The sequence below is a fragment of the Hemicordylus capensis genome, chromosome 1 (genome assembly GCF_027244095.1).
Source record: "Hemicordylus capensis ecotype Gifberg chromosome 1, rHemCap1.1.pri, whole genome shotgun sequence".
Taxonomy (NCBI): domain Eukaryota; kingdom Metazoa; phylum Chordata; class Lepidosauria; order Squamata; family Cordylidae; genus Hemicordylus; species Hemicordylus capensis.
This window is the reverse complement of record NC_069657.1, coordinates 332,052,125-332,071,343: the sequence shown is the minus strand read 5'-3', so window position 1 is coordinate 332,071,343 and position 19,219 is coordinate 332,052,125. Positions and strand designations below refer to the sequence as shown.

At 43.3% G+C, this 19,219-nt stretch overlaps 1 protein-coding gene across 5 annotated transcripts in view; it reads left to right on the top strand.

The window, feature by feature from the left end:
• Positions 1–19,219, top strand: part of AK9 (adenylate kinase 9) — a 218,116-nt gene that overhangs the window by 152,799 nt on the left and 46,098 nt on the right. For all 5 annotated transcript variants that reach the window (XM_053299533.1, XM_053299458.1, XM_053299383.1 and 2 more), the window contains 5 exons: positions 1,430–1,642; positions 2,966–3,256; positions 16,355–16,476; positions 17,878–18,097; positions 18,832–18,894. In XM_053299533.1, coding sequence (XP_053155508.1) covers positions 1,430–1,642; positions 2,966–3,256; positions 16,355–16,476; positions 17,878–18,097; positions 18,832–18,894 — 909 coding nt within the window. The remainder of the gene's footprint in view (positions 1–1,429; positions 1,643–2,965; positions 3,257–16,354; positions 16,477–17,877; positions 18,098–18,831; positions 18,895–19,219) is intronic.

Genomic DNA, 19,219 nt, shown 5'->3' with positions numbered 1-19,219 from the left:
GATGCCGAAAGTTCCAACACCTCAACGTTGAGAGTCAACTGCACAATCTCCAGTTACTTTTGATATCATCACCGAAGCCAAATAAATGCGTGTGGATTTAGACCCCAACATGGCCAACGTGTCCGGTCTGGCCCGGAAACGTTCACGAATTTTAAAAATGAATTTAAAGTATCTTTAGCTCCTTTGGCAGGCTTCCTGTATGCCCCAGGGAGGGGTCCACAAAGGTCCCCCCTCCCCCGCCGGCCTCTGAAGTCACCGCCATGGCCCGGGAAAATGATCATTTTGGGGCCTCCATAGTGCGCAGTGGCCATTTTGGCCACCGCAATGCATGCATAAATGACCCCTGCGAGCCCTGGCATGACCCAGGGCCTTGCAGAGGTCATTTGCACATACACAGTGGCCATTTTGTTTTCTCCAAAATGGTGACCGCGCATGCGCAAATGACCTGTGCGAGCCCTGGGTCATGGCAGGGCTCGCAGGGGTCATTTACATATGCGTGGTGGCCAAAATGGCCACCACCACACACTACGGAGGCCCGAAAATGATCATTTTCCCAGGCCGCGGCAATGACTTCAGAGGCCAGTGGGGGAGGGGGAACCTTTGTAGACCCCACCCCCAGCGGCATACAGGAAGACCCCCAAAGGGGCTAAAGGTACTTTAAATTCATTTTTAAAAATTGCGAACATGTCAGGAAGTTCGGTTCCGGTCCGGATGGAACCGGGGTTCCGATCCCGAACCTCCTGACCTTCAAACCTCCTGACCTGCTCACACATCCCTAGCTTTTATGCTAACTGTGGTTTCCTATTGCATCTAAATTCACAGATTATTAACAAACCAAAGTTAGGGTCATTACCATGTCCCAAGAAGACCTCTGCATCATAGAAACAGGAGTAGTTCCATCTCAATAGAATTTAGACAGGAATAAACTTTTGATGTTTAACATAAACAATGACCTCACACTACATCTGAACGCAGCCTATGTGTTTACATTCGGCTTAATTTAATAGAACACGTCCTGCAGCCTACTTTTCTTTGGACTACGTCACATTGTTGCAATATAGTGAGAGCTATTCCCAGGCAGAAACATGTTTTCCAGATGCAGCTCTATCCTTCTAGGAACACAAAATATCACTGTCAGGGGGTTGTGGGAACCTTACAAGTAGCACCTGGGATACTTACATGGACAGCCTTCACCACTCCCTGTATTGCGAGGGAAGATTCCCTGACTCAGCTGAAGCTCCCTCTTTACCCCACGCCACATGTGTTTATGGGTGAACCACACTGTTGGAGCTAACAAAATGTTCACATCCAAGATGAGGAAAGTACTCCTCAAATGTAATAGTGGGTTATCTAAATCAGGGTCAATATGCTGAGTTAGGTTTTTATCAAAGTATTGTTCAATTATCAGAAATATTTTTATTATTTTTAGGATGAGGAAAAAATTGCTCAAAAGAAGAGACACATGGGAGACACAAAGCATTTTTGTCCAGTGATTCTGAAGGAAAACTTTATTCTTTATCCAGGAAGCCCTGAAAATGCAGCTAAATATAGAGAAAAATACTACTATTTTTCAACTCCAGAAAACAGAGACAAATTTTTGGAAAACCCTGAAGAGTATGTAACTCACAACGAACCACTAAAAGTATGCAAGTTTTAAAAATATTTCATATGTCCATATTAGATATCAAAAATTAATAATGATTGCAATAATATTTTGTCCAAATATGTATTATTGTTCTTTAATAATATATCTGTCCTGAGTAACAATACAAGTAATGGCATTCTCTTTCCCCAGTGACACTGGAAAGTGCATTTGTCTATATCACAAGCTTACAGGATTTTTAAGCATCACAAACATTGGTCCAATACAACATATTCCTTAGCTAATGTATTGCTTACAAAAACTGTTTTAGTTCCAAAAACCTGGTACAGCTGTGAAATAGCACCTGGATAACTACTCCAGAATGAAGGGTGATAGCTGCACCGTATATTTCCACTGAAGCTAACCTTTTTGATACACATTGATATTACTAAATAGAAATGTCAGAGACAGGCTAAAGTCATTGGTAGCAATTCCCGAATGTGGGCCTGAAGCAAGAACTTTAATTGAATAGCTGGTGCTGAGGGTGAAGATGTGCACTGGAGCTAAAGCAAGGGCTTGTGCTTGAGCCAGGCAAGAGCAGGGACTGGGCTGTGAAGTGCAGCAGTCAGAAGGTACTGAATGATCTGCTTACAGGCAAGGGCCAGGCTCCTAGTTTTTATACCAGGCCTAACTAATCAGAGGCTTTACACTGCCTCAGTATAGAGGTATTTCCCCCCACTTCTGTGCCTGAAGAAAGCTTTGAGGCTTGAGCATGGGTATCTCAGTAGATTAGGCCCCAGTCTCAGACTCTGTATTGATCAACTATGTGAGATCTTTAAAATATCCTTAAAACAGAGCAGACACATTGAATAAGGGCATAATTGTAATGCTAATAGTTTAGCTGTTTCATGAAACTATGACTTTTGATATCTCTGTTAAATGTATGTTATTTGCTTATTAACTGCTGTTCTTAAAGGCAAAAAGTGTGAGATTGAGTTGAATACTGAAAAAGGGAAGTGTTAAAAAGTAAGAGGCGAATGAATGAATTTTTGTTATTTTATCTCTTCTTTATGTATGTGATTTAGTTATAGATGTTGTATAGCAGGGGTGGGGAACCTTGGCCCTCCTGCAGATGTTGGCCTACAATTCCCATAATCCCTAGCTATTGGCCTCTGTGGCTGGGAATTATGGGAGTTGTAGTCCAAAAACAGCTGGAGGACCAAGGTTCCCCACCCCTGCTGTATAGCATCAACAGATAATATACTTCTGATAAGTATTTACAGTGCTTACCTCTGAAATAAGTTATCCAAGTATAAATTTATTCAACAGAAAACTGATAGTCTTTTACAATCAGAACATTTATACTGGCATTTTCTTTTTCAGGCTCCCCCTATAAGAGTATTACTCTTAGGTTCACATGGAGCAGGCAAAACCACCTGTGCCCGATGGTTAGCAGACAAACTAGGCATCTTTCACATTCAGTTTGACGAACGCTTACAGGAATTGATCAGGATCAAAACAGGACACAGAGTTGGACCAGAAGAAGAAGAAGAAGAAGATGAGGAAGATTCTGCTGCTCTAATGCAAGAAATCGTAGAATCCAGTCCAACTATTCCTGATACTGTAACTGAAGTTGAACTTGAGAGTGAAGAGGAGACTAGGCGAACTCAAGATGTAATACTAGAATACATTAATATCTTCCTAAGTGGATGGGTAGATGCTAAGAGCCAATTTCTCCAATCATCAGAATCATATAGTAAAGGTTTTCCCAAATATGTGACTTCAGGCTGTAGATGGAGGTTTGCTTATGAGAATGCTTCATGCACACTTTATACAAGGAAATAACATATTAGGGGGAAACCTAAGCTGATCTCTTCTCACTGCCATCATGCTAGTTTTCTATATTCAGGAGGTTTTGTCGTGGAGAAGGATTTAAACATGCATATGTACACATACACACAAAGCCTGAAGTTGTAAAGTTCAGGAAATGCATTATCATTTATTCCAGTGACTGCATCAACTGAACTTTAATCTCACTGTATAGATTAGCAGGTGGATTTAATTTAATTTTATCTTATTTGTCTTACTTCACAATATGGTATTTTGACTAAACAACATAGCGATCTAAATTAGCCAAACAAGTACCTTCTGCAGGCATAATGGAAACTCGGGCATTTAAATGCTTATCACTGGCTAATATAACACTGGTGCTGTTTCCAAAGAATCTTTTCAAAATGAGACTAGGGTTCCTATTTCTGTTCGTTTTCCTCTACTTTACTTTGACTAACAGCCTGGTACTATGAAGCTGAGATAACTGTGACTTTAAAGCAGTGGCTTATCTCGCAATAGTCACCACAGCATCCTGTACCTGACAATGAAGGCAAAGCTGTTAGAGCCCCCCAAAGGCCACAGATATGAATACGACTAATATTTGACTCCCCCAGCCGCGCACCCACTTGAGCTTCCTTCAGTTGTATTCATCCTCCGAAATTGATGTGAGTGTTAAGACCTGGAGCTACCAGAACAGCATGTCTTTCTCTAGTACCATTAAATGACTTGCATCATCCACAATTTACAAAAACTTTCAAAAAATAATTTAGGATGATGTTCTATTGTGGCACATAGGGGAGATAGATAGATAGATAGATATTTTTGTTATCACTATTCAGCCTCATTTAAGATTTCTTTACTTCATGGGCTGAGCTTCAAGGGGTGGGCGCATTTTAAAATCTTGTCTCTGGGCCCACTCCAACCTTGCTACACCCCTGATGAGGTTCTCCTGTACATTGTTCTGTTACATCAAGAATAGCCGCTAATGTAGTAGTTCAAAAGATTTGATAAGACTAAAACTTCTACTCAGTAATGTGGTGAAGTATGACCTGAGCCTTCACTTTACAGAAAGATGAAGGCATAGGTCCTGATTCATATTTATTATTTAATTAATACTAGTGTCAATCTGTTGTTCAGCAGGAAGTGAAGGATCTGGATCGTGATCCGTTGCATTCATAAAGAATGGGTTCTGCGCCTGCGCAGGGACCTCGCGGACCGACTGACTAGCTCCTCGCGATGCCTCCAACCGCTCTGCACGTGATCGTGCCCATACTTTAATAGGCGGTTGGGGTGTGTCTTCCTCAGTTTCTTTTAGACCGCCATTGCGTCTAAACCTCAGATCGATTGCTCCTCGGTAAATTAATAGTTTTCACGGTACAACGACTGGAACGGATTTGGAACTACGTTTGGCTTTGAACTTTGGACTGTTTTGGACTACGTCTTTTGGATATCCCTTAAGAAAATCGTAAATGGGAACATTATTATTGGCCGTGAGGCGCTGAGCGCTATGGCGTCGAAAGCGGCGGTTAAGACAACTTTCAAGCGCTGCACTAACTGCAGAGCAAAATTACCATCAACGGATACACACGATGCCTGCCTGCTTTGTCTTGGTGAGCAACATAACCCGATGAACTGCAAGATTTGTTGCTCTTTTTCTAAACAAACTTTGAAAAATTGGGCGTTGCGTTTGCGGGCGGCACTGTACGAGGACGCGCTTAGACCCCCAACGCCGAGGCCGGGCTCGGGGCCCTCGACATCGATGTCGGTAACGAGCGTTACGCTACCGTCGACTTCTATTCCTCCTGTTGTGGACTCTGCCTCATCGCAGTCTAAAGCCACTGTGGAAGAGGAGTTTAAAAGGCCCGGGAGTGTGGAGAAGAAGCGGCGCAAACACAAAAAGGCGCGATATTCCTCCACAGATGAAGAGGGCGCTTCCTCGCCACCGAGGAAGAGGTCCAAAAAGACACGAGTCCGTAGTAGGACTCCTTCGCCGACGGGTTTACAGACCAAGGCAGAAGATTGGGATACTACTTTGAAGGTGACTCCGTCTCCATGGGTGCAACAAAGTTCCCCGTCATCGGAAGGTTCGCCATCGACATCGAGGTCGGCGTCGAGATCGACGTCGAGGCACGAACACACGTCGGCATCAAAAGCTCGACATCGAACGGAATCTAGAGATCGGGCATTACCGGCGTCGACTTCGCCACCGACATCGATCGACCCGCTGCTGTCGGCGTCGACGGGGTTCGACTCGATACCGAAGGTGTCAGAGTTACAAGCCTCGTCTACACAGATTGCGGGGGTTCAGGTTACAGAACAATGTACTGCTTCAACACCGAGTGTTTTCCAGACTGGGGACCGACACCGGCTGGTGGCGGACTTAACTCCCGCAAGAACCCCAACTCACTCTCCGGCGTCGCCCAGGGTGACTTATCATCCGGAGGATTATATGGACTTTGGTGAGGGAGTCATGCAGGAACAAACTGTTGTGCAGAAAACTCGGACTCCATTGTTGGCCCTATTGGATTCAAGTGAAGGCACGCCATCCGGGTCGACCTTTCACGGGTTTACCTTCGACCAGCTGAGTGGGACAGCAGTGCCTAAGACTCCGTCTGCGTCTCCGGGGCGACCGTCCATGCATACTCCAGAGACTACTCGACTCATTTCAGCAGCCACGAGTCCCATTCGACAGCTCATGACTCCTTTGGTGGAACATCGTAATCTGCCGAAGCCATACCTATTCTGGCACGAACGGCAGATGCATCAACGGCCACGTCTCTTGCTGTGGGCCTCATCACACATGCTTGTGGTTTCCGCCACAACCCCGAAGTGTTTTTTCCACCAGATTATGCGGAATACAAGATATGGAAGGCGCAGCAGTCACTTCGTGAAGATCCACTGCCACAACGGCAGCGTCCATTGGAGGCCAGATTGCCGCAAGATAACCCGTCCTTGCCACACCGCTCAGAGTCCATACGTCCCCAAGTGTCGTTGCAAGGAGCACCTTCTAACCTTGTCCCTGCTACGCAGTGTGTTTCGTCACATGAGACTGGGAGCAGTAGGAACAGCGACTCAGACACATCATATTTGTCAGACACTGAGGGAAGTACCATGCATGAGCCCAGAGAGCCTGACCCTCCAGAGGAGGTAGCGCCGGGTACCTCGATCTCTTCCTCAGAGGAACTAAAAGCGTACCATGCGCAACTACGTGAGATGGCGGAGGCTTTGGGCCTGGAAGTCCAGCTACCAGTCTTAGATCTGAAGGATCCTGTGTATAATATGATGGCAAAAGCTAAGGTTACTCACCCTGTGTCGCTACCAATGATTCCAGCAATTACGAAGGCGGCACAGTCGGCATGGGCTGTTTTGAGGACTTCAACGCCCACCTCGAGGAAGTTGGAGAGTTTGTATAGGGTGAAAGAGGCTGATAACACTTACCTGGTGAGGCACCCAGACCCGAACTCTTTAGTGGTGGAGTGTGCATCGTCAAAGGGTGCGCAACGCCATACTACCCCTGCTGATAAAGAGGGGAGAAAGCTTGATGTCCTGGGGCGTAGAGTTTATTCTACGTCCAGTTTAGCAGTGAAAATCGCTAATTATGCTGCATGTATGACACGGTATGCCCACCATCTGTGGGACACTTTTTTCCAGGACTCGTCCACGTTGTCCGCAGATGATTTACAAAAGGCTCTAGCACAGACCTATGAAAAGTCTACGGTGGTGACCAGGCAGTTGCTGAGCACGTACAAGCATTTAGCGGAGATGGAATCGCGGGCAATGGCAACAGCTATTACTTTGCGACGTCACGCGTGGCTGAGGTCTACTAACTTACAGCCAGAGATGAAAGATAAAATTGAGTATTTGCCCTTTGATGGGAAAGGGCTATTTGCAGGCTCTACGGATGACACCATGGAATCCTGGAAAAAGATGAAGGTCACGGCAAAAACGTTCATGACATCCACTTCTTCAGCTAGTCAGCAGTCTCGTAGTCACCCCTACGGAAGACAGCAAAATAGGTATTCGAATAAGCAGGATCGAAGAGACTACAGGAGACAAAACAGGCCTTATCAAAGGAATAGGCCCTATTATCAGAAACCTAAAGGCCAGAGGGCTGCTAAAGACCAATCTAAGCAGTCTCTTTGAAGTGAAGGTCCATCCACCGCAACAGCGCATATCGACACCAACTACAATACCCGAGGCTGCCAACACCAGCCTCGCGTTAGCCAAAGTACCCGAGGCTCCCGAGATCAGCCTCGCGTTAGCCAATGTATCCATCAAATTGGCACGCCACGCCAATGCGTGGCACAACAAAACATCAGATCAGTGGGTGCTGAAGATTATAACTTATGGCTATGCAATAGAGTTCAAGAATTTGCCACCTTTCCAGGGTGTGGAATACACCAGGTCAACACCAGTACTTCAGGACGAAGTGCAGGTGCTGCTGGAGAAACAAGCAATAATGCGTGTGCCGTGGATGGACAGGATGAGGGGGTTTTACTCCAGATATTTTCAGATCCCCAAGAAGGATGGGGGAATAAGGGCAATAATGGATTTGAGAGAGCTGAACTATTATGTAGAGACGAGGAAGTTCAGAATGGTCACTTTACAGGGCATTCTGCATCTCTTACTGAAGGAAGAATGGGCGGTCACCATGGATTTGAAGGACGCCTATTTTCACATAGGGATTCGCGAGAGTCACAGGGGATTCCTTCGTTTCACAGTAGGCGATACAGCGTACCAGTACACAGTTTTGCCATTCGGGCTCTCAACAGCCCCGTGTGTGTTCACAAAGGTGATGGCAACAGTCGTAGCGTTCTTAAGAACAGAGGGCGTAAGGCTGTACCCTTACCTCGACGACTGGCTTATGGTGAGCGCAGACAGAGAAGGGTTACTTTCTCAGACACAATTGGTCTTGCAGCTGCTTCAACAGTTGGAAATCAATGTGAATTGGAAGAAATCCAATCTAGACCCCCAAAGGCGAGTGAACTTTATAGGCTCGATACTGGATTTTGCGAAGAAGCGGGCTTTTCTGCCGGAGTCACGGTACGAGCAGATCAGGGATCTAGTGCTTCTGTTCGAGAAGTTGCCACGTCAACCAGCGGAGGCCGTCCAGAGGCTTCTGGGGCTAATGGCATCCTGCAATTCTACTGTAGCTTACACCCGTCTAAATATGCGCAACCTTCAGTTGTGGTACCTGCGCAATTTCCGTCCGAATGTGGACGGCCAGAAAAAGATGTTACTCATCCCTGTCGGTGTCCTGAGGTCACTGCGGTGGTGGATTCAACGAGACAATCTACTGTCAGGAAGGGAGTTCCGACCCTGGACACCATCCTTTTGGGTGACAACAGACGCCTCCCTATGGGGTTGGGGAGCGCACTGTGGTCATTGTCAGGTGCAGGGTCGGTGGACTCCACAGCAAAAACGGAAGCACATAAATTATCTGGAGCTTTTAGCGGTGTTTTTGGCGTTGAAGGCTTTCCGCCCCCAGTTGCAGGGAAGGGTTGTACAAGTGAACCTCGACAACACAACCGCCATAGCTTACCTCAACAAACAAGGTGGAACGGTGTCCCGAACCCTGTGTCATTTGAGCCGGCGTCTGTGGACCTGGTGTATTGCGAACTCCATACGCCCTATGGCGTTGCACATCAAAGGGGAGGACAATGTTCAGGCGGACATGCTGAGCAGATCGTTTCAGCTGAACCAGCAGCACGAATGGGAATTGAGCGAGTGTTACCTTCGGCCGCTGTTCAAGAAGTGGGGTACGCCGCAAATAGATTTGTTTGCCACTGCTGCAAACAAAAAATGTCAGAGTTATTGCTCTCGTGCAGGACATGGCAAACACTCACTGGGAGATGCGTTCCAGCGTCTCTGGAAGGGGGGCCTATATTACCTGTTTCCCCCACAACCGCTGGTCCCCAGGGTATTAGTGCAAATTCTCAGGGACGAGACACAGGGGATTCTGGTGGCACCATGGTGGCCCAGACAACCGTGGTTCGCTCTTCTGCTGAAGCTGTCACAGGGCCGGTATCACCAATTTCCCGTTTACCCGGACTTGCTAAGTCGAGAAAGGGGGATGATCTTACACCCACAACTACACACGCTGAAGCTGACAGCGTGGCTAATAGGTTAATGAAAAGGATCCTACTTAATAGTAGGAGGCTTTCGACCCGGCGTAATTACAATATTAAATGGCAGAGATTTCGCAGCTATGCGAGAAGGAAAGGATTCTTCCCTAAACGGGCGTCCATCATGCAGGTGTTACTGTATATGACGACCTTGAAAATGTCCGGCTTGGCAAACTCATCACTTCGGGTGCACCTGGCGGCTATATCTGCCGGGCATGGTGGCTGGGATGGAAAGACTGTGTTTTCACACCCCAAGATTAAGAAATTCCTGAAAGGGGTTAATAACATGTACCCACCTGTACGGCGTCCCGTTCAGCAATGGAACTTAACTTTAGTTTTGAATGCATTGACGGAAGCACCGTTTGAACCTTTGGGGGCTGCGCCCTTGGGCATGCTGACTTTAAAGACTGTATTCTTAATAGCAATGACGTCAGCACGTAGGGTGAGCGAATTGGCTGCGATTAGGGCTGATCGGCCCTACACCCAAATTTACCCGGGGAAAGTAGTGATGCGCCTGGATCCTAGGTTCAGGCCCAAAATAGTATCAGATTTTCATATCAATGAGGATATTGTACTACCCGTGTTCTTCCAAGGCCCACAAACGCAGTTGGAAATCAAGATGCATACGCTAGATGTAAGGCGTTCCTTGCTGTATTATCTGCATGCTACTAGGTCCATAATTTACCGTGGCAAGCCTAAGGGCTTATCAGTGACGCGTCAGCGGCTCGCGCAGTGGATTGTACGTGCCGTGCGGCTAGCATATAATGCTCGGTGTGACACCCCCAAGTTCTATTAAAGCGCATTCAACGAGGGCTTATGCAGCATCAGCAGCAAACTTGGCAGGTGTGCCACTGCCAGAGATCTGTAGGGCAGCCACATGGGCCTCATGTCATCCTTTTGTGAAGCATTATGCTTTGGACATACGGCAAGCGAAAGATGCAGAGTTTGGTCGAAGTATCCTGAAGAGGGTGCTGCCTTGATGACCCGCCGCCAAAGCGGGAAGCTGGCTAATCACCCATTCTTTATGAATGCAACAGATCACGATCCAGATAAACAGGTTGCTCACCTGTAACAGATGATCTGGAGGTGATCCGTTGTATTCATAATACCCACCCAGCCTCCCCGCAACATCAAGGCAGTGAAATTGAAGTTTCAAGAAGGATCATCAGTATGCAAGACGGTGTCTGGCGGTCTGCAGAAACTGAGGAAGACACGCCCCAACCGCCTATTAAAGTATGGGCACGATCACGTGCAGAGCGGTTGGAGGTGTCGCGAGGAGCTAGTCAGTCGGTCCGCGAGGTCCCTGCTCAGGCGCAGAACCCATTCTTTATGAATACAACAGATCAGCTCCAGATCATCTGTTACAGGTGAGCAACCTGTTTTGTTGACTAAATAAAGTCCCCTGCTCTCTGTCCCAAACAGCTAATGGGCATCATTTTGGTTATCTAAGTGGGATGCCATTCAGAATATCTAATACAAGCAGCCCCAGCTGACAGATTAGGTTGGGGAATTGCATATCGAACAGCTCTTTGCATATGTGATTTCCCCATCCAGCTGTACTATAATGCATTGAAATAATATGTGGCTTTGAAGATGAAACTGTAGAAAGAAAAACAAATTAAAGTGTTTAGAGTCATATAATCTTTATTCACACACAAACTGAATACACAGAGACTATTTCGAAGCTTAAAGAACAAAAATAGGATGAAGACATACTGAAAATTGAAAATTATTTATTATTATTATTATTATTTTACACAGTCAGACAGGTGTTATTGACTGGTTTGTTTTATCCAGACATCGAGTCCTTCCCAAGGACCTGGGATGCCAGAATTTTATTGTCGATGTTGTTGCTGCTATAGATATCGTCGCAGAATATAGGCTGTTCCCAGTAAAGCTGCTTTTTGTAATTGGCTGATGGTGATTTCTGTGGCCCCTATGGTGTTGAGGTGCTCTTCGAGGCCTTTTGGAACTGCACCCAGGGCGCCAATGACCACTGGGATTATTTGGGTCTTTTTCTGCCACAGCCTTTCAATTTCAATTTGTAGATCTTTGTATTTTGTGATTTTTTTCTATTTATTTTTCTTCTATTCTACTATCCCCTGGTATTGCTATGTCAATTATTTTGACTTGTTTTTCTTTCTTCTCGATTACAGTTATATCTGGTGTATTGTGTGGCAGATGTTTGTCTGTTATAGTCGGAAGTCCCATAATATTTAATAATATCTTATTATTTCTTGTTTACACAGTCAGACAGGTGTTATTGACTGGTTTGTTTTATCCAGACATCGGGTCCTTCACAAGGACCTGGGATGGCTGAATTTTATTGTCAATGGTTATAGATATCGTCGCAGAATATAGGCTGTTCCCAGTAAAGCTGCTTTTTGTAATTGGCTGATGGTGATTTCTGTGGCCCCTATGGTCTTGAGGTGCTCTTCAAGGTCTTTTGGAACTGCACCCAGGGCGCCAATTACCACTGGGATTATTTTGGTCTTCTTCTGCCACAGCCTTTCAATTTTAATCTGTAGATCTTTGTATTTGGTGGTTTTTTCTATTTCTTTTTCTTCTATTCTGCTATCCCCTGGTATTGCTATGTCGATTATTTTGACTTGTTTTTCTTTCTTCTCGACTACAGTGATATCTCGTGTATTGTGTGGCAGATGTTTGTCTGTTTGTAGTCGGAAGTCCCATAATATTTTTACATCTTCATTTTCTTCAACTTTTTCAATTTTATGGTCCCACCAATTCTTGGCTACAGGTAGCTTGTATTTTTTGCAGATGTTCCAGTGTATCATCCCTGCTACCTTGTCATGCCTTTGTTTGTAGTCAGTCTGTGTGATCTTTTTACAACAGCTGATCAGGTGGTCCACTGTTTCATCTGCTTCTTTACAAAGGCGGCACTTGCTGTTTGTTGTGGATTTTTCGACTTTTGCTCTTATTGCATTTGTTCTCAGTGCCGGTTCTTGTGCAGCCAGTATTAAACCCTCTGTTTCTTTCTTCAAGTTGCCATTCTTAAGCCATTGCCAGGTCTTGGTGATGTCTGATTTTCCACTTATATTGTGTAAATATTGACCATGCAGGGGCTTATTTCTCCATTTTTCTGCTCGGTTCTTGACTTGTTCTTTCTTGTAGGCCTGTTTTGTTTCATTGGTGTTGAATAGTTTTGTGTTTTTGACCATTTGAAGTGCATTTTCTTCACTGTCCCTTATATATTCTTCAAGGCCTCTTTTCTCCTCCTCTGCTGTTTGATGGACGAGCTGCGAGGGAGGTATAGCCTATCGACATCACTGCGGGGGTGCAGAGCATGATTGAGGGTCATGATTTTCCTGGTCTTACGATCTAGCGTCTCTAGCTCTGCCTGGGTCCAGTCTATTATTCCTGCAGGGTATCTAATAACAGGTATAGCCCAGGTGTTTATGGCTTGTATGATGTTCCCGCCATTGAGTTGGGACTTGAGGATTTTTCTGACTCTCCTGATGTATTCACTTCCAATTTTTCTTTTAACTTCAGTGTGTGCGATGTTATCAGCCTGGAGAATGCCCAAGTATTTGTAAGGTTCTTTCTCTTCCAGGTTCTTGATCTTGCTTCCATTGGGCAGTTCTATTCCTTCTGTTTTTCTTATTTTCCCTCTGTTCATTATTAATGCAGCACACTTGTCTAGTCCAAACTCCATTGCTATATCGCTACTGAATATACAGACAGTGTTTAGCAGTGATTCAGTTTCTGACTGGGACTTTCCATACAACTTCAGATCGTCCATGTACAGCAGATGGTTGATTTGACTTGATGTTTTAGATGTTTGGTATCCGAGGCTTGTTTTGTTTAGTATTTGTGAAAGTGGGTTCATGGCGATTACAAACAATAGAGGGGATAGTGAGTCCCCTTGGAAAATGCCTCTTCTGATGCTAACCTGTCCAAGTGCTTCGCCATTGATTGTTAACTGTGTACTCCACATGCTCATTGCTATTTTAAATAAATATCTGAATGTTTTTGCTGACACCAGTTGATTCTAAACATTTTAGTATCCATGTGTGAGGCAATGAATCGAAGGCTTTCTTGTAGTCAATCCATGCAACACTTAGATTGGTTTTTCTTCTCTTGCAGTTTTCTAAAATCATTTTGTCAATCAGCAGCTGGTCTTTTGTGCCTCTGGTGTTCGGGCAATTTCCTTTCTGTTCAACTGGAAGCTGTTTGTTAGTTAATAAGTGTTGCATCACTTCATCTGCTATTATTCCAGTTAATAATTTGAACATGGTTGGCAGGCAGGTTATCGGTCTATAATTACTTGGAACTGCACCTTTTGCTGGGTCTTTCATTATGAGATGTGTTTTCCCAGTTGTTAGCCATTGTTCAATATCACCGCATTTCATAATGTGATTGAACTGTTTTGATAGTTGTTTATGAAGGCTTGTTAGGTGTTTAAGCCAGAAGCCATGCAGCTCATCGTTGCCTGGTGCAGTCCAATTTTTAATTTTCTTTGCTCTTTCACTTATTAATTCTGGTGTTATTATTAGATCTTGCATTTGTTGGTTACATTTTTTGACCTCCTTCATCCAGCCTGCTTTTTTATTATAATCTATTGGATTGTCCCATAATTTCCGCCAGAATTGTTCTGTTTCTTCTTTATTTGGTGTTTCTACGTTTCTTGCAGTTTCTCCTTCTATGCTTTGGTAGAAACGTCTCTGATTCGACTGGAATTGGAGATTCTGCCTGTGTTGTGTAATTCTGGCTTCATATCTGCTAATCTTCTTTGACACTGCTGTTATTTGCTGCTTTATTATTTCCAGGACTTCTCTAATTTTCCTTGAATCTAGGTGGTATTTTTGGATCAGATACTGTTTGGTGTTTTCATTCTTCAGCTTCTTGTCTTTCATATCTTTCCATTTACTAGCATCTGATCTAAGCCTGGAGATTTTATTTTCTAATCGAATCTTCCATTTAGGTGATGTACTGCTTTCTTTTTTGACAGGTCCACTGATCTTATATCCCAGCTCTTGTGTTGTTATTGTTGCTGCACTGTATATTAGTTGGTTTGTTTCTTGCAAATTATTGTTTGTTATTTCTGCAAGTGCAGCATTGACATCTTTTAATGCCTGAGCAAGTTGTTTTTTGGCAACTGTTTTTAGAGCGGGAAGTCGAACCCTGGTGGTTGTTTGGTTCATGTGCTCAGTTATTTTTTGCTTTAGTTCTTGTTGCTTTTCTGTTAAACGGCATTTGGGTTTTTGAGGTGAAGGCAAAGGGGAGGTTGCCTGGTTTTGATTTTGAAACAGTTCAGCAATGGTGGTATCCTCTATTTCCAACACCTCCTCCATCTGCGCCTGAGCAACTGCTTCAGTTGGTGGTAATTCTTCTTCCATATCTTGAGCCTGTGTTGCTTTTTGCAGTTCTTCCAGCTCAACTCCTGTGAATACTTTATTTCTTATTATGAATCTTCTCTGGTCTGCTAGCCTTTGTTCTGTTATTTCTGTATCTGGATGCTTCTCTTTCCAAATTTGGTACATTCTTTTTAAATAACCTCTTCTAGTTGGACTAGACTTGTAATAGTAGATCACTATTTCCTTGTTGGCATTTTTTGTATATTTTTTTCGGTTAAGTGACGTTTCTTCCAGTAGCTTTGCTGTCTCCAGCCCTGGTTGCTCAACTGAAGATCCTGAGTCCTGTAGCCCACTTGCCACCAGATGTCCAGGGACTATAGCACCTGGCGCGGTCCTTGTTGACCCGGGCAACGACCAATCCGGTATAGATTTATTAAAGTTACGTCTCACCATATTGTTGATGGGAGAGGCACTCTTTGTCTGGCTCCTCTGGTGAGACCTGTCCAGTATGGTTGGACCTCTGGCATAGCTCTCACCTTCATCAGAGCACACAAGCCCCACAACCACGTCAAGGTAGTGCCTCACTGGGGGTCAAGGTAGTGCCTCACTGGGGGTCAAGGTAGTGCCTCACTGGGGGCATAATAATAATAATAATAATAATTATTATTATTATTATTATTATTATTATTTATTAAAAATATTTATACATTACTTTTCAACAGAGGTTTGCAAGGTAGTTTCTATAACAAATGAAATGAGAAAAAGAATGAGAAAATGGCTCCTTGTCCCAAAGGGGCTCACAATCTTAAAACAAAACAAAAAAACCAAACCCAACCACAAGGAAAAGAACCAAGCAAAAGCCACTGGAGAGATGCTGTGCTGGGTTGAAAAGTCACATAATATTTCAAATATTCATTATGCCCACTATATGGCTGGGGGCTAAAGTAGCTGCATTGGTCCCATGATAGGCAACTTAAGTCTTTTTCTTCTTCTTGAAGTAAGTACAGTGTGACCAAACTGAGGGCTAACTGCAGAAGGTATTGAAATGACACACATTAAAGATGTACTTGAAGGTGTTGGGTTTTTCAAAAAGTAAGACAAGAGGATAGAAGAAACTGAAAACTTGGTCTTTTCTTGAGAGTTTCCGATTGGTTCATACATAAAGAGACATGGCTCATCCTGTATTGAACTCACCCCAATGAAAATAATTGTGCTTGAGGTGATTTCAAAGTCCTATTTGTGGCATTTGATTTGGGACAGCTCATTCTTACACATGAGTCATTACTTCATAACAAAGTTATCAAAAGCTGAACATACATGTGTCAATCAATCCTAGTTTGATTTTGCTGTATGTGAAATATTGTGCATCAGAATTTAAGAAAACTGTATATTGTTTTTGCTAGAAAATGTTGAGCAGTGACATCCTTTAGATGGATTCTGTATTGTGCTGTCAAGCAAAGGAAATATCACATTTTTACACATACTGTGGATTATTTTAACAGAAAGAAATGCAATTAACAGATGAGGAAGAAGCAATCAAAGCAAACTTAATAGAAAATGAACCCTTGCCCGCGGAGGTTCTTGACAATATTGTTCCTGAATGGTGGACAAAGGAGCCATTTCGGTAATTATGTATATAAAATGATCATGTGCACTTGCTCTCTCTCTCAAAATTTTGTATATAGTTCTTAAGTAAGGGCCTTACTTAAGATACCATAGGGAACATCTCTCTTCATCTGAGTTCACCTGTGCTCTAAGCTCTATGAGAGAGGCCTTGCTCACAGTACATTTTAGAAGTGAGTTTGGTTGGAATATGGTACAAAGTCATCTTCTTGGTATTTAACTATGAAGTGTTATTAATCTCTTCTCTGTAAAATACCACTTATTGTATATTAAAATACAATAAGTGGTTCCTTCTGTCCTTTGGAAATCAGTTACTATCTGAGACCCATTGCAGTCTAACCTTGCAGATGATTCACAAAATGTCTCATGTTGAGGCAGTGGCCAGAAGTGCCTTTTATCAGCTTTGTTTGATACATCAACTGTGTCTATTTCTTGAGATAAATGACCTCAGAACAGTAGTACATTTGCTGGTCACCTCCAGACTTGACTACTGCAGTGCTCTCTATGTGGGGCTGCCTTCGTTCGTTCCAACTGGAAACTGCAGTTGGTCCAGAATGTGGCAACCGAGTTGGTCTCTGGGTCATCTCAGAGAGACCATATCACTGCTATACTAAAAGAGCTACACTGGCTGCCAGTAAGTTTCCAGGCAGAATCCAAGGTCTTGGTTATAACCTATAAAGCCCTAAACAGCCTAGGACCTGGATATTTAAGAGAACATCTTCACTATGAGCCCCACCGCCCATTGAAATCATCAGGAGAGGTTTGTCTGCAGTTGCCACCGACCCGTCTGGAACTGATCAAACCACTCCCGGTTCAGCCTGAAGTCAGACTGGCCCACCTTTTTGGAGGGCCAGTCCAGTTTGAGCTCAAACTATTCAAATTTGGCCAGTTAGACTCAAACCAGTTCACACACCCCTACCACTCAGGAAAGGAAACTGGATTTAAATTCTAGTTTCATATCTTGGCTTGTTCCTAAACTTTGTTAAAACCAGCCAGGACTTGCCTGATTTGAATGTCACAATTAATCTCAGTTTCTTCTAAATCATGATGGGAAATAAAAATCTTCCTCCCCTTGTACATGAGTGCCAGGTTCAGGAATGTCATACAGAATCAGGATTAAACCATGGTTATGTTTGACAACTGAACCAGGCCTGTGACTAACATTACATTTTGCCTCATCTTTACAGTTATGTTAGATTACTTATCTAATTATTAATTCACTAACAGAAATAATTTAGTGGAGAAAGAAATTTGTTTGGCAAACCACAAACGTTTTCTTTCTCCATTTATGCCTGTCCCATACTCACTAGGAGGAACTGCTCAATAAATTTTCATTTTTGTCCTTTAGTAGGAAAAAAATTGGATTTTAATAGTATTATTTCCACATATTATTTTCCTTTAGATCAACAGGGTTCATACTGGATGGTTTTCCCCGAACCACAGAAGAGGCCCAGTATTTAGCAGAGCGTTCACTTTGTCCCGATATTGCAATGTTCCTTGAAGTTGAAGAAGATGACATTTCTGCCCGCCTTCTTCCCCCTTGTATACAAAAATGGAAAGAGAAACAAAACAGAAAAATGGAAAAGAGGCAGCAGCTGAGGGAAATGAAGGCAAAAATCAGAGTAAGTATTGTTTGTTGTATTTAACAAAGCTAGGCAATGGATAGAAAATGGATAGAAAAGTCCATGTACAATGGATAGAAAAGTCAATGGCAGTTTTTTAATTAAAGTCTCTGCAGTAGTCCTGTTTTATGTTGGGGGTGGGTGGAAAGGGAGATGGGGAAATGTTATGAGATATCAAGTCAATAAAGCATTGCAGTCCACACATCTAGCAGAGATCACCTGCTTTTGGGTACTGTGTTTTGTTTGTATATTGACTTGATAAAGTTGCAATATCTAAAAAAAAAGTTGAATAAAATTCAGCTTCCAAAAAGGAGATAACAGTTGCCCTTCTTATAACTATGATCTAAACCTCCTATGGGTATGAGTTTTATGAAACAGCAAGAGCAGTGTGGTTCTTGATCTTAAAGGCTAAACTACACATTAGGAACGTACCATTAAGAGAGGTACATTTGTCAGTCAAAACCTAGAGTCATTTCTATAGCTGCCAGGGACTGATGAAAGAACGAAGCACCAAAATGATTTCATAAACTACTGTTGTATAAGAGAAGTGAAACATGACCATCACAAGACCTGGATAGTTTTTCACAAGTTTCACAGTGATGAACTAAACGGTAACTTTCCCTAATATCTTTTCACGTTAAACATCAAGTGTCCATGAGAAAACTTTGAAACTGAATTGTAGAGTCCAAGTTGCTCAACAAATAAAACACATACACATGATCTTTTATTAACAGGAGGAACTTATTGCCAAAAGAAGGGCAGAACTTGTAACAGAGCTAACAAAAAGGAGACTGGAGGTAAGAAAATAACAATTGGTAGGATTTTATTTTATTTTGTAAAAGGTTTGGCTTTTTCTTTCAACATGGCATATATGAAATGTGTAAAGAATGTAATTATGATATAACTGAACTAATCTGAAATTGCTATTTTATTATTATTGATAATAGATAAAGTTATGCTGCAAAATATGATGTTGGCTTAAATTGATTCTCAGCATGGACCTTAAGAGAATAAAGATCCTAAACATTTGACTTGAAACCCATTATGGGCCAACTACCGAGTCCTTTGGCCCAACTGTACCATTGGCATTGCTCCCACACAACACTACATAATCTCTCAGCA